Genomic DNA, 26621 nt, shown 5'->3' with positions numbered 1-26621 from the left:
ACAATATCAGCTGGATGTTACTTAATAATGAATAACTTTACATGCATTGTGGAAAATCACTTAAGTCACTATTTCATAGTTAGATTTCTTGTGTAGCTGAACATTTGAGATCTTTGAACAAGAAATGCCATGGCTACAACAGGTTAGAAGCTCGGCATTCTGTGCTCAATTTTCCTGGTGTACTGCAGCTCCAAAGGCATTTGAAGTTTGATGCCAGCCAGGCCAAAGTAGCCGGCTTGATCAGCACCCATTCCTCAATGTTAAGCATTACATCCCTTCACCACACTGCAATAAACTTCAGGTTGTATCAGCTACAAAATATACTGCAGCAACTTTGAAACAGGTCTTCCTCAAATAAAGAAACTGGAGAGATGTTGGTATAATGGAAGAGCAGGGTCGGATTAGAACATGGATTTAGTAAGGGGAGGTCGTGCCTGACAAACCTGTTGGAGTTCTTTGAAGAGGTGACAAGTTGGTTAGACCAGGGAAACCCAGTGGATGTTATCTACCTAGACTTACAAAAGGCCTTTGATAAGGTGCCACAGGGGAGGCTGCTGAGCAAGGTGAGGACCCATGGTGTTCGAGGTGAGCTACTGGTATGGATTGAGGATTGGTTGTCTGACAGAAGGCAGAGAGTTGGGATAAAAGGTTCTTTTTCGGAATGGCAGCCGGTGACAAGCGGTGTCCCGCAGGGTTCAGTGTTGGGGCCGCAGATGTTCACATTATATATTAATGATCTGGATGAAGGGACTGGGGGCATTCTAGCGAAGTTTGCCGATGATACAAAGTTAGGTGGACGGGCAGGTAGTACTGAGGAAGTGGAGAGGCTGCAGAAGGATCTAGACAGTTTGGAAGAGTGGTCCAGGAAATGGCTGATGGAATTCAATGTGAGCAAATGCGAGGTCTTGCACTTTGGAAAAAAGAATACAAGCATGGACTACTTTCTAAATGGTGAGAAAATTCGTAAAGCCAAAGTACAGAGGATCCGGGAGTGCTAGTTGAGGATTCTCTAAAGGTAAACATGCAGGTTGAGTCCGTGATTAAGAAAGCGAATGCAATGTTGTCAATTATCTCAAGAGGGTTGGAATATAAAAGCACTGTTGTGCTACTGAGACTTTATAAAGCTCTGGTTAGGCCCCATTTGGAGTACTGTGTCCAGTTTTGGTCCCCACACCTCAGGAAGGACATACTGGCACTGGAGCGTGTCCAGCAGAGATTCACACGGATGATCCCTGGAACGGTAGGTCTAACATATGAGGAACGGCTGAGGATCCTGGGATTGTATTCATTGGAGTTTAGAAGATTAAGGGGAGATCTAATAGAAACTTACAAGATAATACATGGCTTGTGGAGGGTGGATGCTAGGAAATTGTTTCCATTAGGCGAGAAGACTAGGACCCGTGGACACAGCCTTAGAATTAGAGGGGGTATATTCGGAACAGAAATGCGGAGACATTTCTTCAGCCAGAGAGTGGTGGGCCTGTGGAATTCATTGCCACAGAGTGCAGTGGAGGCTGGGACGCTAAATGTCTTCAAGGCAGAAATTGATAAATTCTTGATGTCACAAGGAATTAAGGGCTACGGGGAGAATGCGGGTAAGTGGAGTTGAAATGCCCATCAGCCATGATTGAATGGTGGAGTGGACTCGATGGGCCGACTGGCCTTACTTCCGCTCCTATGTCTTATGGTCTTATGGCAGTCACTAGGCTAGTAATCCAGAGGTTTAGGCTAATCCTCTGGGGAAGTACACAAACCCTGGGCAGCTGGGGAAATTTAAATTCATTTCATAAATCTGGATTATAAAGTTAGTCTCAGTGATGGTGACTGTGACCACTATCGTTGAGTGTTATAAAATCCTGTCTGGTAAACTAATTATTCTTTAGGGAAGGACATCTGCCAGTCAGCCTTGGTGTGGCCAGGATCTGAGCCATCATATCTTGTTAACTTGTTGTCCAGTAAGCCAGACAGTTTGAGGGCATTGAGGATTAGGTGACAAAAGGCCAAGGACTCTACCAATCCATGGAAGAATTAATAACTTCCACATCCATGGAAGAATTAATAACCTTCTCAAACTACAGCTTGCACCACTGAGGAAGAAGATATAGGACCTTGGGTATTTTCTCCCTCAAAAGTCTCCTCCAAGGCACACAACCATCCTAACTTGGATCAGTAATTTATTACCCTAATAGCATTCTACGTTCACCACATGAATTGAGGCAGAAGAAGGAGATGGACTTTTGCCATTATCTTTGAGAATAGATAGGAATGGGTAGTCAATTGATCAGTAATGCCTGTATCCCGTAGACATCTACAGTCACCTGACAGCTTTGACAGTATTTCTACTTAATCTCTTGCAAACAGATCCTACTGTGCCAAGGTGGGTGAATCTGGCTACTTCAGGATATTTATTCAGTTCTGGGGATAGCTCCATCCAAAGTCTGGTTTCTTTCCACTTAGACTAGTTGCTACTACTGTATTCTAAGAAGTACTTGTATTTGGATGTACTAATTTATAAACAAATCTTAATAGTTTCACGTGATCCACATGAAACTTTTATCCCTCTTACTCTACATATCCTAACCTCTCATGTTTTATTCTGAGTAGATCTTCAGTTTGAAAATCAGCTTCTTACTCTCTAAATTTTTCAGCGCATCATTAGGTTTTTCCAGATTTTTGCATTTACTTAATTTGGACTCCAAAAGCAAAAGTCTATCTTTTAAGTTTCAATTACTTTAAACACACATGTAACAAGTTATAATGAGAATCTTAATTGTTTAGCAAATAAGATCATACTCATTAGCTGGCAAATACTTCCCTGGCATTAAATAATGATATACTAGACAACAGAAGATCAAACTGACTTTTCTTTAAGGCGTTCCTGGATTTTTCTTCTTCCCAGATGGCATCCCTGAGCATTTATTGAAAGTGTGGACTCTTGCAGTAAATGGGGAAGCAGGGGTAGGTAATAAATGCTGGCCCAGCGAGTGACTCCTACATCTTGTGTACAAATAAAAAAAAATTAGATCAGACCTTTAAGAATCATTTGGTTTAAAAATATCATTTGAACTGCCTAGAATTAGCTTTAAGGTGTCTGAGGTTTCACATGGTTCAAAATATAATTTTTAATTTCAAGGTTTTTTTTCTGTATGTTCTCCATAAGATGGTGTCAAAATTGAGTATTACAAAGAATGCTAGATAATGTTCAAGTAAAAGTGCAGTCATGGCTCACGTGGTAGCACATTCTGTTTGGTTGAGAAGGGTATGAATTCAAGTCTCACTTCAGGACATGAGCACAAAGATCGAGGCTGACACTCCAGTACAGTCCTGATGCAATAGGGAAGTAATGACTTTCAGATGAGAGATTCAACAGTAGACTGGTCTGCCTTCTCAGATGGATATAACAGAAATCCTGACACTCATTCAAAGAAGAATGGGGCAGCTATCCCTAGCATCATGGATAATATTTATTCCTCATTTTGCAATACAAAACAGATTACATGGCCTTTATCACATGGCTGGAATTTGCTCTGCAAAAATTGGTCTCCAAGCTGCTTATGTTGTTATAATGATTATTCAAAAGTGCTTAATCAGCATGAAGTGATTTAGCATGTGTAGTGGTCATGAAAGACATTTATATGATGTATTTCAGAGAACTACTTTTTATGTTCACATAAGTACAATAGTTAATGCATTTGGATGTGATGCTGTAAAAATCAATTAACTGCCTTTCATGTTTACAGACTCACATCTCAGAAAACAATAAACCTGACAGAGTTGGAGCAGCTGCTGTTCTGGAATTTTGGACTCAGATCTTGACAAACCAACAACTTTGGCACAAAGACAGAAGTGTTTTGTATTTGATGAATAACCTTTGTAAGGTGGCATTTCTTTATCAACAGGAAGACTGTTTGCAAAAGTCCCTTTATCAACTGCACAAGGTATCTTGCAGAAACCTTCAAACTAGTCAAAAAACTGTTAGTACAGCTGAACATGGAATACACGTGGTTTCATGCAGATGAAAGAGTAGCCAAATATCATTAGAAAAACTTTCTTCATTTATCACTGTTCAGTAAGAGAATTTAAACCATAAACTAGCTAAGAATTTTCATTTAAAAACATTTAACACATATTTACATTTTATATTGCAAAATAGGCACAGTATTAAAATTAATTATTTATTTAGGACTGTCCATATAATGTGTCAATTTGTTTCCTCATTTACAATTCTTATTTATAATAGTGAAGCCTGTTACAGTTGTATAAATCCAGTTATATGATGTGTTGTTTCTTATAAATATCTAAAAAGGTATTCTTATTTGAATAAAATGTTTAGAGTGCCCTTGGATACCATGGTGATCGTGGATTGTTCACTTCTTTCATGAGCTGGATGTTAGCTGGCAACTTGACTCCATCATTTATTGAAGGCAGTGCCACTTCAACTGAGGTAAATCCTTTTCTATACGACACACACACACATACACATATATATATATATATTAGATATATTAAAATTCTAATCACATCACTAACAAGACAGCCTGCTTTAAATATTTTTAATAACTTGTACATTGGGCTTTGGGCTGACAAGTGACAAGCAACATTTGCGTCTCACAAGTGCCAAGCAATGATCATGTCCACAAGAGAGAATCTAGCTATTGCCTATTACATTCGATGGCATTGTTTTCACTGTATCTTCCATTAACTACATCCAAGGGTTACATTTGACCAGAAACTGAACTTGTCTAGCCTTATCAATACAGTAGCGACAAGAACCAGCCAGAGGTAGAGAATCCTTCAGTAAATAGATCACCAACTGACTCCCCTAATCCTGTCGATTATCTACATGGCACAAGTCAAGGATATGATGGAAAATTCCCCATTTGCAGCTCCAACAACACTCAGCCTATCTGCTGTTTCTCGCCACTTGCTTGTTCGGCCATCCAACCACTGTCCATTCTGGATGATTGATGTCACAGGCTGCTGATGTGTGTTTCTCCTCTTCCTCCTCCTCCTACTTCCCTCTGACCCCCATCACTCAACATCAATATGGGATTCAAGTGATTCAGACTTCTGGGTTCTGAATTCTATTATTCATACTTTTGGTACCACCTACATGTCCATTGATTCTGTGATGTTCACGTTCATCACTTCTGTGATGTCGGATCATGTCAGAGCACGTGCATGTTCTTTGCACAACTTGGAGATGGTGTTTGCACCAACACAGCCAGGAAAGAAACCAAGATACAGATCTTCATGGAGAGAGTTTATAAACTTGCCCAGTCTAATCATCCTCACCTCAACTGGCATCCCTGCTACTTCCCTTTTGTGATATTTTCTAACCAGCCGGTTCAGAGATGTTATTACACACCTTTGGAGCAGATGGGACATGAACTTGGGCCCCCTGGCTCAGAGGTAAGAGAAATAGTACTGAATCACAAGAGTCCTCTGTTCCCTATTTGGTTTTTTTTTATTTAACCTAGTTTTCTATTCAGAGATGTTTTTACCTCTGGAGCAGGTGACACTTGAACGTGGGCCTCCTGGTCCAGGTGTAGGGTCCTGAAGAGGACCCAAAACCTGATGGAGATCTTTGTAATCAATCTATTCGGAGATGTTATTACACACCTCTGGACAAGGTTGGATTTGAACCCAGTTCTTCCTGGCTTTTAGGTTGGGAGACTGTGACCGCTCCACAAGAGCCCTCTGCTCCCTACTGATCAGACCATTCACTTCCACATGTTTTTCTATCAACCTTAACAACTATATTAACAAACTATAATAATGTGATCGACCATTCTTTAACAATGTCTACATTTATAAAGAAAATTTCTGCCATCAAGTAATAGTTCCATCTCTGCCCCAGGTGCCGTAAGGCAAAAATGAACAGTAATACAACACAGATGTAACACAGTGGGTGACTTTAAAATGGGAACTGTGAGAATGTCTTGCCTCCAACAGTGCAGCAATTGAAGTCAAAATTACTGTGAAAGGAGGTATTGGATAAATGCTTGGCAGAGTTCTTCTAAAGTATAATGACTTGCTGATGTTTAACATTTAGGATGGGTGAAAAAACTGGGTACTTGTGCGTTCATTGTTTTTTAAGCATCGAATGCACGTAGAAGCTATTGTACCAAAGCAAAAAAAGAAGTCTCATTTTCTGAATTACTGAGGTTAGATATCTGTTCAGTATCACAATGCTTTACCAACTTCTTCTAAATAGGTGTGGTTCTCCTGGATCATATTTAACATGGAGGCAATCTTCGAAGAAGATTCTCAGCTCCGTAGATATGTGGAATTTGAATTAATCAATAAACCATCAGTTACTCCAGATCAAGCCTTAAGGGTATGTATTAACTCTATGTAAGCTAATTGTGTATAATGTGATTTATCGTGTCTTGACCAATCTAATTGAGTATGAAGACTAATTTATGTGAATGCGTACAATTTAGCCAAAATCTGTTGATTTTATGTGTATTGTGGCACAGAAGTTCCAGATTCAAGTCCCACATACCATGGTGGTGTGTGTCATAACATGTCCAAACAGGATGATTTCATAAAATATGATAACTGGAAGGTACTTTTATTGGTGAATTTGGTTATCGATAAATTTGGTGCTTTTATCATTTACAATTGCCAAATATACCAGTATTGGCTGCCCTTCTAACAGCATTTCTTTCATCCTCACCTGGAATTGTTTCTGCTTCTGGTGATCAGCAGGATAGGAATTTGATGTCTTTTTTGTTTGTCTCTTGTAATTTATTTGGATTACAGTGTACTTAATTAAGGAAGGTTGTTGTAAAATCTAATATATTTACAAAAATCACTGAGAGGAAAGATGGCTGTTATGGATCAGAATACCAGGCATCCCAACAAAACTGTGTTGGGAGTATGGGGGAGGGTGTGTCTAGTAATGGTTTTCAGAACCCTATTTGGGATCTCTTCTGTCAATGAGGCAGAACTGTTAGGAACTTTGATATGCAGAGAGATCTTGAAAGTCTGTAGCTCCCTGAAATTGGCAACACAAGTGGATAAGTTGTAAAGAAAGCATATAACATGCTTACATTCATCAATCAGGGGTTTGAATATAACATTTGGCAAATTGTGTTGGAGCTGTATCAGACTTTGGTAGGCCACATTTAGAGTATTGTATGCAGTTGTGGTCCCCACACCATAGGAAGGATATGGAGGTTTTGGAGAGGGTGCAAAAGAGATTTGCCAGGTTGTTGCCTGGTTTGGTGTATATTAGCTATAAGGAGAGGTTGGACAAACCTGGATTGTTTTTGCAAGTGTTAGAGGCTGAGGGAGTGACCTGATAAAAGTATATTGAATGATGAGGGGCTTGGATAGAGATTATAGTCAGAGTCTATTTCCCAGGTTGGAAATGTCAGTTACTAGGGGCACAGAATTAAGGTGAGAGAGGAAAGTTTAACAAAGATGTGCAAGGCAAGTTTTTTACACAGAGAATGGTAGGTGCCTCAAACATGTTGTCAGGGAAGGTGGTAGAAGTAGATACAATAGCAAGGTTTAAGAGGCATTTAGACAGACATGAGAACATGTAGGGAATAGAGGGATCTGGACCATGGGCAGGCAGATGGAATTATTTTAGAATAGCATCATGGGTCAGCATAGAAATGGAGTCTGAAAGACCTGTTCCTGTACTGATGTTTTCTATGTTCTGTAATGTGCTGTAGCTAATATTTGAAGTGCTGGGCTAAGGAGGTGGCTATTAGCAGATCATAAGTGACTGACTTTCTGGCAGGTCCCAAGGTACAGGTGCCAGTATTCAGCCAATTTCTTTCAATCTGTGATAAAATACAGCTGAAGGCACTGGATGGTGCAAAGGCTGAGTCCAGATATATTTCAAATGTAGTACCAAAGATTTATGTTCTAAGACATGCCACTCCCCTAGCCAAGTTCTTCCAGTACAACTGCAACACTGGCATAACCCAAAAGTCTGAGGTATTACCCAGGTATGTCCTATCCATAAAAGCAGGGCAAATGCAATCCAGTCAATTACTGCACTGTCAGTCTATTCTTGATCACCAATGTAGTGATGAAAAGTGTTATCAATAGAGGTGTTACCTGGTTTTTAATCAGTAATACTTATTCACTGACATTCAGTTTGGATTCAGCCAGAGTCACCTAGTTCTTGACTTCATTATAGCCTTGAACAAATGCAAACCAAAAACACTGAACTCGAGGTAAGGTGAGAGTGACATCAAGGCTCAGCGGAGAAAATGTGCCATCAAGACAATTGGGAGCAAAACTGAAGTCAGTTGGAATTGGGGAAACCCCTCCTCTAATTAATCATGCATAGCACAAAGCAAGATGGCTATGTTGTTGGAGGCCAGTTATCTCAGCTCCAAGTCATAGTAGCAGGAGTTTTCTGGGATTGTGCCAAGGTCCAGTTATCTTCAATTACCTTCCCTTCTTCATTAGGTCTTAACTGTGGGTGTTTACTAATGATTGCACAGTATTCCATTTATGTCTCCTCAAATACTGAAGCATCAATTTACATATGTAGTAAGACCTGGACGATATTCAGGCATGAATGAGTAAGTGGCAGGTCACATTCATGTCACACACCATCGCAATGACCATCTACAACAAACAAGAATCATCATTTCTTAACTTTTAATCATATTACCACCAGTGATTCGCACCATTGCTGTCTTTTGGGTTACATTGACCAGAAACTGAACTGGACTAGCCATACAAATACTGTGGCTACACGAACATGTCAGAAGCTCTGAGGCAGACACCTCATCTCTTGACACCTTAAAATCTACCCAAAACATGCAAGCCACAATTCAACAGTGATGGAATACTCTTCACCTGCCTGAATAAGTAAGCTCCATCAACACTCAACAAAATTGATCATGTGTAGGTATGATGAGCCGAACGGCCTCTTTCTGCACGATAATAATTCTGTGGTGTCCTGGACTACCTCTACTTGATTGGAACCCCATCCGCCATCTTAAATATTAACATCATTCACTATCAACACACAGTGACTACAATGTGTGCTGTAGACAGGATGATTTTCAGTAAATCAGTTCAGCTACTTCAGCATCTTCTAAACCCACAATCTCTACCACCGAGAAGGACAAAGGGTAGCAGATGCATAGGATCACCATTTGTTAAATTCCCGTGCAAACCGTGCACCATCCTACCTTGGGATCACTTCCTTTCACTGTCACTGGATCAGAATTCTAGAGCACTCTGCGTGACTCTGCAACAGTTGACAAAGTAGATTCATTTCAATCATCTCTCAGATAATTAGGGATGGGAAACTGGTGCTACTTTGCCAGTGATGCCATATACTGTGAAAGAATATAGAAAAAGTAGAGCTGTCAACACTTATTTGAGTCATTCGTGCATTTTAGGTCATGTAATTGACCACGTGAAATCAGCTCACATGATTTCTTTAGAAGACAAATTCCACAACAAATAAAGGTTGGGACCCTTGAGTTTTGCATTATTTGTGGGTTCATACAATGTCTTTTGTAACAAGTTCCAAGATTTAGGAGGCCACCATGAACAGGTCTAAGTGGGAAGATATGGAATGTTAAACAGACAAGATAATCAGCATTTCTGCAGCAATTGAACCCAGTGTCCCACACAACTGTTGCAATGCAAAATGAGGCCATTCAGCCCATTGTATCTGTAGTGGCTCTCCAAATGAACATTACGATTTAGTGACAGTCTCCTAGTCCTCTCCATAACCCTATGCATTGTTTATTTTCAAATGATTGTCGAATGCCTTCTTGAACCTCCATCCGCTGTATTTCCAGGCAGTGCATTCCAAATGAGAACCATTTGCTCTGTGAAAGAGTTTTTTTCTCACATCACACTCACTTCTTTCATATTTAAATACATTTGTGCCCTTCCATTCTTGATTCTTTTACGGGTAGAAACAGACCCCTCAAGATTTTGAAAGCTTCAGTCAAAGAGTTGAATTTGTCAGGTGAACTAATCAATGCTATATTTGACCAAATGTAGCATCAAGGAATCCCAGCAAAATTTGAGTCAGTGGGAGTCAGGGGAAAGCTATCCACTAGTTGGTGTCACACTTGGCACAAAGAAAGATGGTTGTGGTTGTTGAAGGTTGAGAATCTCTCCAGAACATCTGTTCAGTAGTTCCTCAGGGTAGTATCGTAGGCCCAACTATCTTCAGCTGCTTCATTAGTTGCCTCCATCTATCACAAGAGTGAAAGTAAGGATGTTCGCTGATGACTACAATATGTTCAGCACTATTCTGGACTCATACTGTTGCAGTCCATGTTCAGATGCAGCAAGGCTTGGAATAATAACCAGGTTTGAGTTGACGAATCACAATTAACATTCACACAAGTGCTAGGCAATGGTCATTAATAATAAAAAAGAATCTAACCATCCCTCATTAACACCCGATGGTATTACCATCACCAGATTTCTCCACAATCAATGTTCTGGGGTTACCATTGACGAGAAACTGAACTGAACTACCTCTGTAAGTACTTTGGCTACAAACGCAGGTTAGGGGCTAGGAATCCTGCAGCTAGTAACTCACTAACTGACTCCCACTTGCCTGGATGAGTATAACTCTCACAGCACTCAAGAAAGTCAAGACCTTGCAGGACAAAGTAAGGCTTGCTTGATTGTCACCACATCCACATTCAGTTCTTCCACCATTAGAACACATTAGCAGCACTGTGGGCCATTTACAAGATTATTTGATTAAATTGACCATGGCACCTTGGACAGCATTTTCCAAACCCACTACCAACGATAAGGACAAGGGCAGCAGGTAAATGCAAACGCCACCTCCTGCAAGTTTCTCTCCAAGCCACTTACCAACCTTACCTATTGTTTATTCGTTGTTAAAATCCTGGAACTCCCTCCATAATGGAAGACATCAGTAGCATACTAGAACTTCAACAGAGTTGGGGGCAGAAGTGAATGTAGTGGCCATCACTAAGAAAAGGTGCCTAAGGAAGCTGAAAGGCCAGAAGATTGATAAATCACAGACCAATGGACTCACTACCTCTCATTGAAATTGTGGATGCAGAAATGGTCATCATTCATAAATCACTAGAGTCAGAGATGACCCCAGAGGACTGGAAAATGGCAAATGTAACACCTTGTTTAAGAAGGAGGTCAATGCAGGAAATTATAGCCTGACCTTGGTCATTGGAAAGATTTAGAGTCCATTATTAAGGATGAGATTGCAGAGCACTTGGAAGAGCATGGTAAAATAGGGCTGAATCAACATGACTTTATCAAAGAGAGATCATTCCTGACAAATCTGTTGGAATTCTCTGCGGAGGTAATGAACAAGTTAGACACAGGAAATCCTGTGATCTGTTTGAATTTCCAGAAGGCCTTTGACAAGGTGCTGCAGAGGAGGCTGCTAAATAAAATAAAAGCCCATTCTGTTAGAGACAAGGTACTGGCATGAATAGAGGATTGGCTGACAGGCAGAAAGTGGGGATAAAGGAGTGTTTTTCAGAATAGCAGCCGGTGACTCATGGAGTTCTACAGAGTCCCATATTGGAACCATATCTATTCATGTGATACATGAATGATATGGACAAAGGAACTGAGGATGGTGTTGCTAAGTTTGCAGATGACACACAGGTGGAGGGACAAGTAGTTTTGAGTCAGGGAGGTTGCAGATGAACCTGGACAGGGGAGTGGGCAAAGAAGTGGCAGATGGGATACAATGTGAAAAAGTGTGATGTTATACACTTTGGTAGCAAGAATATAGGCATAGGTTCTTTTCTAAATGGAGAATGGCTTCAGAAATCTGAAGCACAAAGGGACTTAGGCATCCTAGTTCAGGACTCTCTTAAGGTTAACATGCAGGTTTACTTGGCAATTAGAAAAGCAAATGTAAAGTTAACATTCGTTTCAAAAGGGCTTGAATACAAGAATAGCGATTTACTGCTAAGGCAGTATATGGCTATGGTCAGATTACATTCGGAATATAACGAGCAGTTTTGGGCCCCGTATCTAAAGAAGGATGTCTTGCTTTTGGAGGGGTTCCAAAGGATGTATCCAAGAATGAGCCCGGGGATGAAGAGCATGCCCTGTGAGGAACAATTAAAGATTCTGGGTCTGTACCCAATGGAGTTAAGAAGGATAAGAAGCACGTTATTGAAGCCTCAGAATGAAGGGACAACAGTTCAGAACTGAGTTGAAGAGGAATGAACCTGTAGAACCTATTGCCACAGAGGACTGTGCAGGCCAAGTCATTGAGGGTATTTAAGACAGCGATAGATTCTTGATTAAAGCAGATTAAAAATTACAGCGAGAACGAAGGAGAATGGGTTTGAGAAACATATCAGCCATGTTTGAATGGCAGAAAAAACTTGATAGTTCCATTGGCCGAATTCTGCTCGTATATCTGATTGTCTTATCATGGATTTAAGCAGTTAAAGCAGGCAACTTATCAGCATCTTCTCACAGACAACTGGGAATGGGTAATAAGTGCTGGGTATCTTGCCCAGATCCCAAGAATAAATGAAAACAAAATCTTCTCTTGGATTTCTCCTCTTTGAGTAAAGCAGTCCCAACTTTGCCAATCTCTTTTCAGATTCTCAACTTACCATTCTTGTAAAGCTCTCCTGCATGTTCTCCAGTGCATTCACATCATCCTGACATGTGCCACACAGAATTGTACGTAATACTGCAGTTGAGGTCTCACTGGTCTCCCATTGTGCACGTGGCATAGCCTCCTTACTTTTATACTGAATGCCTCTATTAATAAAGTCTAAGATACTGTATACTTTATTAACTGCACTCTCTATATCTCCTGCTACTTTTTATTGATTTAGGCACATGTACACCCAAGTCTATTTGTTTTTTGCAGCAAAATGTGTTGCCTCTCACTTCTCAACATTAAATTATGTCTGCCAGCTATCCATCTACTCCTCAAACTCATTAATATTGTTTTAAAGTTCTACATTGTGTACGTCACAGTTTATAATTTTCCCAAATATTTTATCATTCTAAATTTGACAAATTATCCTTTGTACTCCATGTGTAGATAATTGATATATGTTAGGACAGGCAAGGATCCCAATACCAACCCAAGGAGTACTCCATGACAAATTTTGTTCCAAACTGAAAAGTATGTGAAATATTACTTTGTTTTTTTATCCAGCCAGTTTGTATTTCTGTTGCCACTGTCCTTTTTATTCCATAACTTTTGCTGTACATCTGTCTAAATTATTGTTTATAAAAGTTACCCCATTACGAAAGATAAATTGACTGGACTGTAATTGCTGAGCTTTTCCTTGCAATGGAGCTTAATGTATGCATTTCTGGTTCCGCTGCTGAATCCAGAGAAAACTGAAACATCACGGCCTCTATCTCCGCACTTGGTACTTTCACATCCTTCAACACCTGAGAATGACTGTCACTTGGTCCTGTTGCCTTGTCAACTCTTAAGTTGACAACATATTCAGTATATAGAACATAGAACAGTACAGCACAGAACAGGCCCTTCAGCCCATGATGTTGTACCAACCACTGATCCTCATGTATGCACCCTCAAATTTCTGTGACCATATGCATGTCCAGTAGTCTCTTAAATTTCCCCAATGACCTTGCTTCCACAATTGCTGCTGGCCAAGCATTCCATGCTCTCTCAACTCTCTGTGTAAAGAACCCGCCTCCGACATCCCCTCTATACTTTCCTCCAACCAGCTTAAAACTATGACCCCTTGTGTTAGTCATTTCTGCCCTGGGAAATAGTCTCTGGCTATCAACTCTATCTATGCCTCTCATTATCTTGTATACCTCAATTAGGTCCCCTCTCCTCCTCCTTTTCTCCAATGAAAAAGGTCCGAGCTCAGTCAACCTCTCTTCATAAGATAAGCCCTCCAGTCAAACCAGCATCCTGGTAAACCTCCTCTGAACCCTCTCCAAAGCATCCACATCTTTCCTATAATAGGACGACCAGAACTGGACTCAGTATTCCAAGTGTGGTCTAACCAAAGTTTTATAGAGCTGCAACAAGATCTCACGACTCTTAAACTCAATCCCCCTATTAATGAAAGCCAAAACACCATATGCTTTCTTAACAACCCTGTCCACTTGGGTGGCCATTTCAAGGGATCTATGTACCTGCACACCAAGATCCCTCTGTTCCTCCACACTGCCAAGAATCCTATCCTTAATCCTGTACTCAGCTTTCAAATTCAACCTTCCAAAATGCATCACCTCGCATTTATCCAGATTGAACTCCATCTGCCACCTCTCAGCCCATCTCTGCATCCTGTCAATGTCCCGCTGCAGCCTACAACAGCCCTCTATACTGTCAACGACACCTCCAGCTTTTGTGTCGTCTGCAAACTTGCTGACCCATCCTTCAATCCCCTCATCCAAGTCATTAATAAATATCTTCCTTAACAATTTTGAACTTGATTAACTGAGATTCCTTTTCCTGTCTCCATGGTCTGAATAACATCTGCTTTCTTGGTAAAGACAGAAACAAGTTATTCATATAGTGCCTCAGCAATACCACCTGTCTCTGAAAAAATTCATCCACATTTCAATCGTAAATGGCCTACCCCATATTCTTAAACTGTGACCCTGGTTCTGGACTTCTTAGTCATCGCAAGCATCCTTCCTATATTTTCTCTGTCTCGTACTATTATAATTTTTTAGTTTCTGAAAGATTACCTGTCTCCTCATTCTTATAAATTGTAGTGAAGATAATCCTAACCAGTCCACTCTCTGTTCATATGTCAGTCCTGCCATCTTTGGGATCACTCTGGTAAACCTTTGTTGCACTCTGTCCATAACCAGATCTCATGCTGCCCAGTCTGCCTCCTGTAGGTGCTTCTGACATCCTGTCTTCACACTGAGGATACCCTCTACCATGTTGCATGATATTACCATTGTACTTAGACTTGTTGCACTCTCTCCCTTCACAAATAGGGAGACCAGAACTGCATACAGTACTCCAAATGTGGTCTCACTAAGACCCTGTACAATTGCAACATGATATCTGCTGCTGTACTCTCATCCACTTACTATGAAGGCCAACATACCATTTGCTGCCTTCACTACCTACTGCACCTGCATGCTTCATTAAAGCCCTGTCTCCTGCACCATCATTTCATTCATGTATTCATCTGTCCATATCCTCTTATTTCTGTGTTCACTTAGATGTGGTACTGGGTACTATGAGATTGCTACTTTTGAATTCCTGCTTGCTAATCTTCCTTATGTTCTGACTATGGGACTATATCCCCTTTTCAACCTATATCCTTGGTATCAACACAGACCGCAACCGTAGGCTGATAATCCTCCTCTACAAAAATGTCCTGCAGCCAATCTGACACATTTTTAACATTGATACCAGGGAGCCAACATACCAATATAGCCACCTTAGCAGGAAGCAGTGGAATGGTGATATTGTTGTTGGCCCAGTAAGCAAGACACCCAGGTAATGCTTAGGGATCCTAGTGTAAAAAAAATACGAAATTAAAACTCTGATGATGACCATAAAACCATTGTTGATTGCCATTAAAATCTATCTGATTCACCAATGCCCTTTTAATGAAGGAAATATGCCATCTGTGTCTGATCTGCCCCACAGGTGACCCCAGACCCCAGCAAAGTATTTGACTCTTAACTACCCTTTGAAGTGGACTGCATCAAACAGCTGAAAACAGACCACTTAGCGTTGGCCTAGGTACCAGAAATGACAATGGTGAAATTGACCCTGTCAACGCTGCAAAGTTCTTCTTACTACCATCTGAAGACATTAGAAAAGTTAGGAGAGCAGTCACACAGACTAATTGAGCAACAGCCTGATATGGTTATATTCACAGAGTATTATCTTAGAGACAATGTCCCAAACACCACCGTCATCACCGTCTCTGGGTATGTCCTGCCCCACCATCAGGACAGACCTAGTCGAGGTGGCAATCCACTAGTATATAGTTGGGAAGGATTGCCTCTGGGTGTCCTCACATTAACTCCTGACCCTTTAATGAGTGAAAACACCAAGTCAAACATGGTCAAGAAAATTTCCTGCTATAATTATCATTTACTATTGATGAATTTGTGTGAAGATTTGTAGCTCGGGTGCTCGTTGTTGTGGTTCTGTACGCCGAGCTGGAAGTTTTTGTTGCAAACGTTTCGTCCCCTAGCTAGGCGACATCATCAGTGCTTGGGAGCCTCCTGCGAAGTGCTTCTTTGATGTTTCCTCCGGTGTTTATAGTGGTCTGTCCCTGCCGCTTCCGGTTGTCAGTTTCAGCTGTCCGCTGTAGTGGTTGGTATATTGGGTCCAGGTCGATGTGTTTGTTGATGGAGTTTGTGGATGATTGCCATGCCTCTAGGAATTCCCTGGCTGTTCTCTGTCTGGCTTGCCCTATGATAGTAGTGTTGTCCCAGTCGAATTCATGTTGCTTGTTGTCTGCATGTGTGGCTACCAAGGATAGCTGGTCGTGTCGTTTCGTGACTAGTTGATGTTCATGCATGCGGATTGTTAGCTGTCTTCCTGTTTGTCCTATATAGTGTTTTGTGCAGTCCTATTGATGAATTCATGTTGAATGTTTGATTAGAAGCACTGGGGGTGGCAAGGATGCAGAAGATATTCTGGGTGGCCATCACCAATAGCAGCTTGGTAGCACCACTACTAGTCAAGTCATAAAGGGCACAACAGCTTGACTGGGTCTGTGGCAGGTGGTGAGGGATCCAGCAGAAAGGAGAAAATAACTTGATCTCATGCTCCCCAGTCTGCCTCCTACAGGTGCATCGGAAGTCCTGACTTCACGTTTAGGATACCCTCTATCAAGTTGTATGATATTACCATTGTACCAATTGGGATATATTTCAAACTGACTTAGCAACCCAAAACTGGAGATTGAGGTGCTCTGAGCCATCTGTACTGAGACCAACTGGACTGCAGAGTCAGCTGACCCTGCCAGACATGAAGTCAGTCACCACCACCTTCTTGAAGGTAACGGGGGAGGCCCAGCCTTGCAGACATCCCTGAAAGAATTTTTTTAAATTCCTGGGGTCACATCTACAGCTACAGAAATACTTATCTGTTCCCTGATTAATGAACCTGTTATCACTACTGCTTTATTTTTCTCCCCCCTCCTGTATAGCTAGTCCACCAATGGTGTACCAGACTGGAACTTGCTGCATTGGTCTGAGGAGTAATCATCCTCACCAATATCCATAATAAAAAACTGAATCTTGGGCATGAGTGCAGTGGAGTCCTGCACTAGCTGCTAGATTCTGTTGGGCTGTCTGGCAGTCACCCTATCTGCCCCTATTGAAGCTATATATAAGCCTTCAATTCCCAATCTGCCTGCATGGTCCTTACCTGCATTGTGACCATCTCTCTGAAAGTGCTACCCACATGAGGGGTACGGATACGGTAAATAGACAAGATCTTTTCCCTGAGGTGGGGGAGTACAGGACTAGAGGGCATAGGTTTGGAGTGAGAGGGGAAAGATTTAAAAGGGACCTAAGGGGCACCTTTTTCACGCAGAAGATGGTACATGTATGGAATGAGCTGCCAGAGGAAATGGTGGAGGCTGGTACAATCTGGATGGGTTTATGAATAGGAAGGATTTAGAGGGATATGGGCCAAATGCTGACAAATGGGACCTATTTAAGTTAGGATATCTGGTCAGCATGGGTGAGTTGGACCAAAGGGTCTGTTTCCGTGCTGTACATCTGAATGACTCTTTGACACACAACTCTCAGCTTTAAAGATTCACCAATGACTCCAGTTGCAGCTCAACTTCCAAAAGCAAAGCTCATATTTCTGCCTGTGGTAACACTTTCTGCACATATTCATCTAGTTCCACTAAAGTGTATACAATTCTCCAAATGCCACGAGATATACTGTCCACATGGCTGAGTTGGCTTGCTGTAACTTAAGCTTACTTTTATAGTATTAGTTATAAACCGAAGATTAGAGATTAATGAATTTATCATTATCTGTGTCATTTTGATTTTTAAAACCCTGCCCTCTTGTGCAGCTTTTGAAGTCCTGAATTCCTTGAGGCTGACTTACTTTAAAAAGGAACTCTCTATCCCTTACTCAGCAAACTGGCAGCAATTCCTTTCTGTCCCACGAAGCTAAATCTCTCATTTATACAACTGAGATCCAGAGGAGTCTATTGTCTGACAGTTACTGAACTAGTTTAGGGCAGTTACTTAATTAATTGATTTCATCTCCTGTCCAATATTCACACTACCCACTGTTCTTGCTGCTCCACAATTGCAGTTCACTTAACTATTAACTGCACCACCTAATCAATATTCAAGTCCCAGATTCATAGTTATGATATTTTCTTTGACCAGAATGCATACCAGCACAGAAACTCCTTTATCTCTACAATAGAGCTGTATAAGCATTCATTCCTAGAGATAGTTTCTGTCTCCCATAATGCATGGAAATTCAGCCTTGCTCAAGTTCTTTTAGAACAAAATATTACAAAATTTACTATCTAATGGATATGTGTTAGAAGGTAGCTAAATAATCATTCATCTTCCTTCCTCCCCATTCACCTCACCTTTCATCCACCCCAAGCAAGCAATACCATTCCAGAAACCAGGAAATACTTATGTTAAAAAAAAAAGTTTTAGATCATGCTTAATCAAAGACAAAATCAAATTTTATTCTCATTTTTTACTTTTTCAACGACAAAATTACCACAACAGAGAGTCTTTTTTTTAAACCAGTCTTACAGACCTTGAAGTATCAACCTGTGCTTTTACATTTTAGAAAAGTGGAGAATTTATATCATTCATTGTCTATTTTATTTACAGAAGGCACAAAGCCACTTAAAATTGCCAGTTGTTCCATCCATTCAGCGGCTAATGATCTATCGCTGGGCCCATCAAGCTTTAGCTACTCCTGCAGATCATCCACTTCTCCCTCTCATCTGGCAGAAGTTCTTCATTCTCTATCTTCATCGTCCCGGGCCAGAGTTTGGGTAACTTTTTAACACTTTTGAGTTACTTTTCTTGCTGAGTCATTTCAAACAGTCTATTTAAATATTAAATGAATCAATTAAAACTTGGGATAAAGTGTGTATTTCCTGTTCTTAAAAAAACTTACTTCTTGCTGCCAGCATTTGTAATTGATTAGTTTGTCAGCTTTTATAAATTATTGAGGCAAAATTTCCCATTTAATTTTATTGTAACTGTTGTCATTAATGCTTTAATAATTAAGTGAAGTCTTGCCAAACATATCTCCTTTTCATTTCTTAAGTGTAGCATGCAGAAATTGGCTACATTTTAATTTCATTTCAGGAATGTTAAAACAGTTCTTAAAATTTGAAAATATATATCAGTAGCCTGAAGCTCTACTCATTTAACGTCTTTTCTTTGACACTGATTCCTGTAACTAGAGACCTGACTATAAAGAAAATGCAGGAGAAAGTGAGGACTGCAGATGCTGAAGATCAGAGTCGAGAGTGTGGTGCTGGAAAAGCACAGCGGGTCAGACAGCATCCAGGGAGCAAGAGAATCAGTGTTTCAGGCAAGATCCCTTCATCAATGAGGCTTCCTGATGAAGGGCTCTTGCCTGAAACGTTGATTCTCCTGCTCCCTGAATGCTGTCTGACCTGCTGTGTTTTTCTAGCACTATGCTCCTAATTATAAAGAAAATGCAGTCTGCTGCTCTCCTTCAGCCTAGAGTTATGTTTCTAGTCCCTTTTTTTACAGCTTCAGATTGCCCTTTTCTCAGCTATGAATAAAATTGTCACTGTTCTTCAATTTCACATCGAGAGAATGGAAACCAAATGCAAATTCAGTATCAGACTTATGAAGAGCCACTGATTTAGATTTTCTTTTTGACTACTTCAGAGCAGGGTAATTCAGTTGATTGGTATTGTAAAATGATAGAAGTTCTTATGTATAACAATTGAGGATATGATTTGAAATGCTGAAAAGTATTCTGCGGTACAGATCTGTCACTTTTGGAGCAAGCAATGCATATGAAATCTCAATAATTTGGTATAATTTTAATTGTAATATTTGTACTTGAAAGAAAATTCCAATAGCTTATCTTTTATTCAGTTTGCCAGTAAGTGGCTGTATTGGAAAACATTATTTTTATACAACTTCGCACTCTAACTTACTGAAAGAAATGAAAAAGCGCCTTGTCGAAATAGCAGATTTTCATCATGCGGCTGGTAAGGCTGTAAAGGTCTGGAAAGATGGAGACAATGCCTCAACATTGAATGAGAACAATGCAAGTCATCTGCCTGAATCTATGACATCTCCAGAGCTTCATAAAGAATTGCTCAGGTAACAATAACTTCTGCAATTTATTTACTTGCAACTTTTGCCATTACATGACAAATAGAAAACATTTCCCACAGCTAAAATCTCTGCATTATCTATTTATGTGGTAGGAGGTACAATCCATAAGACAAAGCTTACCATGAGAGGATAACAGTCCTGGATTGAATAGTATGAATTAAATAAAATTGAATTTTGAATCTAGAAACATTTATGCAGAAAGTAGAAGACCAAAATGGGGATTAGAAGGACAGATGGTTTTACTAGCCTGTCTGTTGCATCTCTGTATTTTCTCTGTCAGGTTATGGTATGTCTGATATATCATTTGATTACTCTGAACTAACTTAGTTTGTTTGGGCTGTTCTGCAATAGTATTAAGATATTGTATATGATTATTATTTAACTGAATCCACTAATTTGATATTAGTTCTCTCCTCAGAGACTAAGTTTGATTGACAGGGGCCATGAGTTGCTTAAGGTTAGGTGAGATAGATGTTCACTAGAGATTTGAGCTAGTGGAATTGGGAAGATTTGTGGGCTAGTATTAGAGGAGGATTTGAGGTCAACAGTTCTGAGGGATACAAAGGTTTGAGCTTGGTTCTGTTGAGGAGATCAGGACCTGGTAGGACTGTGCAGAGGAGATTGAAGATCTTGTATAAGATGGATGATTAGTAATCTCAGAGATTGCTCAGGCAGGAATCTGGGGGTGTGTATGGAGGCACTTACCCTGCAAATCTCCAATGTTTTTGCCTCAAGAAATCTGTTGAGTTAACTGGCATTTGAGAAACCCAGCTGATGGCTGTTAAATTTCCAAAGCTGTGTGACAACATGGCACATTCACTTTATCATATTTAAAGTTGCAGTCTGCTTCTTTGAATTAGATTAATTGCCCATCCAACTTCTTGCTTCTTAAAACCTCACATGGGCAGGTTAGCGTTGTGTTTGAATCAGGAGTTTGATTTTTCTGACTTTTAACTGAACATGCAGCAATTCCAAGCCACATTTCTTAAAGTTAATGTTCTCCCCTTGTTGCTCCGACCTTTTCGATTCCTCCCTTTCTCACAGGTGCTACTGTAATCAATCCCTGGTAATGTGAAATTATTTTTGAACCAAAGAAATTTAAAATGTCTAATAATTTCAATTGCCTTACTTGATGGACTATAAGTTCACATTTCTTTGAAAAAAGGTTGCTTAATATTACCATGTGCCTTGTGGTTTGAGCATTATCCTGTCGCACAGATGATTAACACATAATTCATTGAATCCAATGAGCCCAAGACAATAAGTATAGACAAAGAATTGTGGATACTGGAAAACTGAAATAAAAACACAAATTGCTAGAGATACCAGCAAGTCTGGTAGCATCTGTAGAGAGAAAAACAAAGTTAGTGTTTGAGCCCAGTGACCCTGCATCAGAACAAATGTTACTATACATATATTTATATTTACACATGAAAGTTATGCATGACTGAAAGTAGCAAGAAGAGCAATCAGTGAAAATACACAAGTACACTTTTCATAGGCATGCTGCACAATGGCCACAGCTGGAAAAGCAGTTTAAAAATTGGTTATTAGACCCTTGACACAATGGAATTTCTGGAGCCACCAAAATGAGTGTGTGTGAAACATGATAAATAGCAGTCACAAGTGGGATTACTGATTTTGATGGATTTGTATCTTACTGTTACAGATTTGTGAAGGTGTAGGGGCTAAACATATTCATTAAAACATGATGACAACAGAACATTTCAAACAGCAAAGATATTTAAATTTCACCAGTTTGTGTTTATTGCAAGGAAAAACTGAAAAATAGAATCCCTATAGTGTGGAAACAGGCCCTTCGAACCATCAAATCCACACCAACCCTCTGAAGAGTTATCCACCCAAACCCACTCCCCCAGCCTATATTTACCCCTGACTAATGCACCTAACCTGAACATCTTTGGACTATGGGAGGAAACCAGAGCACCCAGTGGAAACTCACGCTGACACAGGGAGAATGTGCAAACTCCACACAGACTGGAATTGAACCAGGGTCCCTGGCACTGTGAGGCAGCAGTGCTAACCTCTGAGCTGCCGTATTTTGAACTTAAGATAATAGTTAACTTTCTTAACTTTTGATGTTCCATCAAACAAAGCAGTACGTTAAAAGAGCGAAAACAGTAAATTTAAAAATATCTGGTCGTAAGAGGACCATCACTTGGCATGTTCTGATGACAAAAAACTATAACCATTACTTATCTTTTGGAGGAAACCCACACGCAACTTTAAAATTTTGCAGAATTCTTCACGTTCATTCTAAGGGATGACTGAATGAAGAAAGTATACAGTTGTGGCTCAGGAACCTGTAGACAAATTGACCAGGTAGGCTACTGCCTTAAGAAGAACATCCCTATTAGCATGTGACCAGTTCCACTCTATATCTCAACTGAGGCCACAAAAAAGAGGGTTATAGAATTAAAAGACGCAGATGGAATTGCAAGCCTTTTATGGTAAACAAACTTTTAAAACATTTATACATTAGGAATGGATGGAGGCTCCAAAACATGACTGATCGCTAACAGAGCAAATGAAGCAAAGGTCCATTTATTAGATGTGTGAGTGAGTGAGAAATTTGAGGCAAATTGTGAAAACATTCATTGTTAAATCATTCAAAAATGGAAAGATCAGCAGTGCCCGAGGCAACAGTGAAGGTGGAGGCAATGACAAATCACGTAAGAGCAGTAATAAGGAAGTTTTGGGCTTCTGTAATTATTAAGACTCAATGCTGCACAGTTGGTAAGTGTTAGTAATTAGATTTTGTGCTGTGTTGTTTTGTTCTATGACAGCAAATCTCTATATGCTCTGAAATATTTATTTGGAGTTTTCCTTTTAAAAGTCCTCGTGTATTTTATGTTCCAGTCCACCTTACTGTCCAGCAAATATAGCAAGCAATCTAACTGATGAAGTATAAGTCTGGTGCTTAAATAATTTTCAACTGCTTTGAATTTAGAGTGGATTCCTTTTCACTGGCTGGGGAGTTTAAAAATAGATTAGAGCCAAACTGTTCAGGAGAGAAATGAAGAAACACTTATTGGACACAATGTATAGTAGAACTTTGAAACAGTCTTCCACAAACGGCACTAAATGCTCAATTTTACATCTGAGATTCATTCTTAATCAAAGGTATTCAGGCAAAGATGGCTTTAAGGAGTTACATCATAGTCCAATTGTTGAACTGGTTCAAGGGAATAAATACCTTGTTCTTATGTTGGTATATTTAAATACTTTGATATCTACCAAATCAAGATTATTGATCTGATTGAGAGAGATTATTTAGTGATTTTACTTCTCTGGAATCTTACTGGCACAGGGATTGAGCTGTGATTACCCACTTGATGTCAATTCGTGCAACTCTAAAGCAGTTAATTGTATGAATCATTTTGTTCTGGGATGAAGGTGCTACATAAATGAGTGATTGTTCTTTTAATAGGCTTTTCCATGTTTTTGCCTTTTGGCTGGATGATATGAATCTACAAAAGACTGATCTTTATCTGCCTTCTCTGCCAGTGCAGTATGATACGCACAGATTGGCAAAGGTTATGCAGAACCAGCAGGTAAATCTTCATGCTTTAACCCAAATAGATCATTAAGTAAGTTATTTTTAATCAAACTGTTCAGATGGATTATAACATACCTCTGGAACAACTGGGCTTGTTCTAGAATCAAGCGAAAAGGACTTCTGGCTCCAAGCACAGTATCACTGCTCCACAAGAACCCTAATCATTAAATAAGAGACATGAAATAAAATTAGCCTAATTCAGTCTCGTCGTTACAAGCCTTTAACTTGTCTTATGTTTATTTAGGATCTTTGGACTGAATACGTTGATAATGAGCGTATTAAGCATGAATTCACTGAGACATCGAATCTCTGGATCCAGCTCCACCAAAAGCCTTCTGCAGTATATAGGACTTCAAATTTGAATAACTTTTTTAATCCACTTTCAGGCAAGTTTTCAAAATGCTATATTGTAAATAAAAATGTTAACAAATGTAAAGTGTATACATTTAATAAAGGCTAGAATTGAAAACATGCTGATGTATGTACGAGATGATGTATTTCTTTACCATGCTTCTGTGATAGAAATCATCTGTAACTTGGCAGACCAGCAGGAAGTTGAACATCAGACAGCAGAATTTAATTTTTAAAATAACACCAGTATGAAAAACAGATACTAACATCTAGGTTTTATGAAACAACTGTGAAGGTCTGGTTTTCATCAAGGGAATTAAACTTGGGAGGCTATGCCATGATTCACCAAATTGTGGAAAATAATGGCACCACTAATTGGTCCTTCTACTAATGACAAGGTTTTTTCCCACAACCATTATGGTGACTGTAGTTTTTCTTTCCATTCTAGCAAAAGACAGAATCTTCAGCAATCTGAAGACCCATGATGTCCCTGCACCTACTCTGTCCATACAACGTGTGAAAGCTCCTGTTCCAGATATTATTGAAGCTAGTCTATCAGACAAAAAGGTGGCAATTAAACTTATTCAACAAAATCTTAACATCTTACGACAGCAAGCGAAGTAAGTGACTAGCCACATTAATTAGTCTTTTTGTTGCTTGAGGAAAGGATATTTTTGGTGGTTCAAATCAAATTGTATCTGGCAACACTTGATGACTTAGAGCTAATGACTGATGAATAGTTCCTCAGGAGTGATGATATAGGAGGAGGTGAGGACTGCAGATGCTGGAGTGATGATGTCTCTCGAGGAGTGATGATATGTCGAGCTGTTTTCACCTTTATGTGTACATCAATCTATTATTCCATCTCTTGACATAATATTCACCAATAACAGCCACATTTGTTCACTTCTGCTGTTGTTTGTTAATTAATGGTAAATTCGCTATTGGTAAATCTAATCTAAACAACATATTACTAAAATTGACTTAAAATATTTCGTGGATCATAAAGGAATGCGAAATAACCTTTTCTGTTCTTCAGAATTGCAGCCCAATGGGAATCACAGCAAACGGGGCTGGACTGTGAACTTTTGGAAACATTACCTAAATTGTACAGCAATCGAGAGGAACAAATCACAAAGAAACTAGAATGCCGTGGTAGCTCTTCAAATCATGTATGCCAAGGAGCAGCAAAAATCTCTGTGAAGGTTAGTAATTATTTCCACATGTTTATGCTACGTAACTAAAGCGACCAAATGTAAAATTAACTATAACCTAATACTTAATTCATTGCCTTTAGATTATGAAAAAATTGACCCAATCAATTGTGGTACTTCAAAGGCTAGAGTATCTTTCATTATGATGGAAATGAGGGTATTATTGCCTTGACCTGGTCATTCTCACTTTCAATACTTGAAGGAACTCTGAATTGACTAGATTTGAAACCATTCCAAACACACCTCTATAATGTTCGTTGTGTCATAGAAAACTTTCAGCTGAAGTAGATGGGTTAATACAAAGGAATATATTTTTGCATTTTTTTTTAACATAGTTTCCATCTTTGGTACTTTGCAAAGCACCTCACGTTGAATGGTATTTCATTTTGTAAAGAAAGAAACAAATTTTGAGATTTTGAGATGAGCAAGCCAAAATTGTGGTAATATTACTACACTGGAAATCCAGAGGTCCAGGCTAATCTTTTGGGAAATGGGCTGAAATCCATGAGCAACTGCTTGGATTTCCATTTCAATTTTTAAAATCTGGTATATAATATTAACGTCCATAATAATGACCACAAAAACTATCATCAAATGTTGGAAAATCCTATCAGGTTCACTAATGTCCTTAAAGGGAATGATGAAATCTGGGAACCTGACCTGGTCTGGCCTAAATGTGACTTCATGCCCACAGCAATGTGATTGACTGTTAACTACCATCTGAAACGGTCTGACACGCTACTCAGTTCAAGAACAATTAGGAATGGACAACGAAATCTGGACTTAGCAGCATTGTCCACGTTGCATGAAACAACAAAAATAAAGAAGTGATAAGAGCAAAGAGAAGGAAACATTTATTTGCTGTGCATCTGCCATTACTGTCCAATAGCTAACTAATGGTATACAGTATAAGTGGAAACCATATAAATATTTTATTTTTGTGGCCTGAGTTTGATTTCCCATTTACCAGTTTTATACGAAGACTAATTTCATGAAATCTTCTGTTATTCACCTCATTAAATTATGCATCTAGACTTCTTGACATCCTTGCCGTGGAATCATGCAGCTAAAGTGGCAAAATTGCTCACCACTTTTGGGTTGTTCCAACAGGCATTCTGCTAGCATTATCAATATCTCAAGCCTAACTGCACACCTCTTTGGATGCAGTACTGAAGCAGTCCATGCCCAGA

The 26621-nt window shown here is 39.6% G+C and overlaps 1 protein-coding gene and 1 long non-coding RNA gene across 3 annotated transcripts in view; one reads left to right on the top strand and one right to left on the bottom strand.

Annotated features, from left to right (window-relative positions):
• Positions 1-26621, top strand: part of epg5 (ectopic P-granules autophagy protein 5 homolog (C. elegans)) — a 147892-nt gene that overhangs the window by 71407 nt on the left and 49864 nt on the right. For both annotated transcript variants that reach the window (XM_043687752.2, XM_087989528.1), the window contains exons 19-27: positions 3741-3938; positions 4334-4444; positions 6218-6340; positions 18787-18953; positions 20041-20271; positions 23738-23861; positions 24111-24252; positions 24666-24837; positions 25257-25422. In XM_043687752.2, coding sequence (XP_043543687.2) covers positions 3741-3938; positions 4334-4444; positions 6218-6340; positions 18787-18953; positions 20041-20271; positions 23738-23861; positions 24111-24252; positions 24666-24837; positions 25257-25422 — 1434 coding nt within the window. The remainder of the gene's footprint in view (positions 1-3740; positions 3939-4333; positions 4445-6217; positions 6341-18786; positions 18954-20040; positions 20272-23737; positions 23862-24110; positions 24253-24665; positions 24838-25256; positions 25423-26621) is intronic.
• On the bottom strand, positions 18869-24024 carry LOC148152179 (uncharacterized). The gene is made up of 3 exons (XR_015757819.1): positions 23942-24024; positions 21467-21630; positions 18869-19006 (listed from the first exon to the last, which is right to left on the bottom strand). It is a non-coding gene; the product is annotated as an uncharacterized LOC148152179 (long non-coding RNA).

The sequence above is a fragment of the Chiloscyllium plagiosum genome, unplaced genomic scaffold, assembly GCF_037043375.1.
Source record: "Chiloscyllium plagiosum isolate Xiang-an unplaced genomic scaffold, Cpla_swu_hap1 HiC_scaffold_1, whole genome shotgun sequence".
Classification (NCBI taxonomy): Eukaryota; Metazoa; Chordata; class Chondrichthyes; order Orectolobiformes; family Hemiscylliidae; genus Chiloscyllium; species Chiloscyllium plagiosum.
The sequence above is the reverse complement of the archived record's forward strand: the minus strand, read 5'-3'. Positions and strand labels throughout refer to the sequence as shown.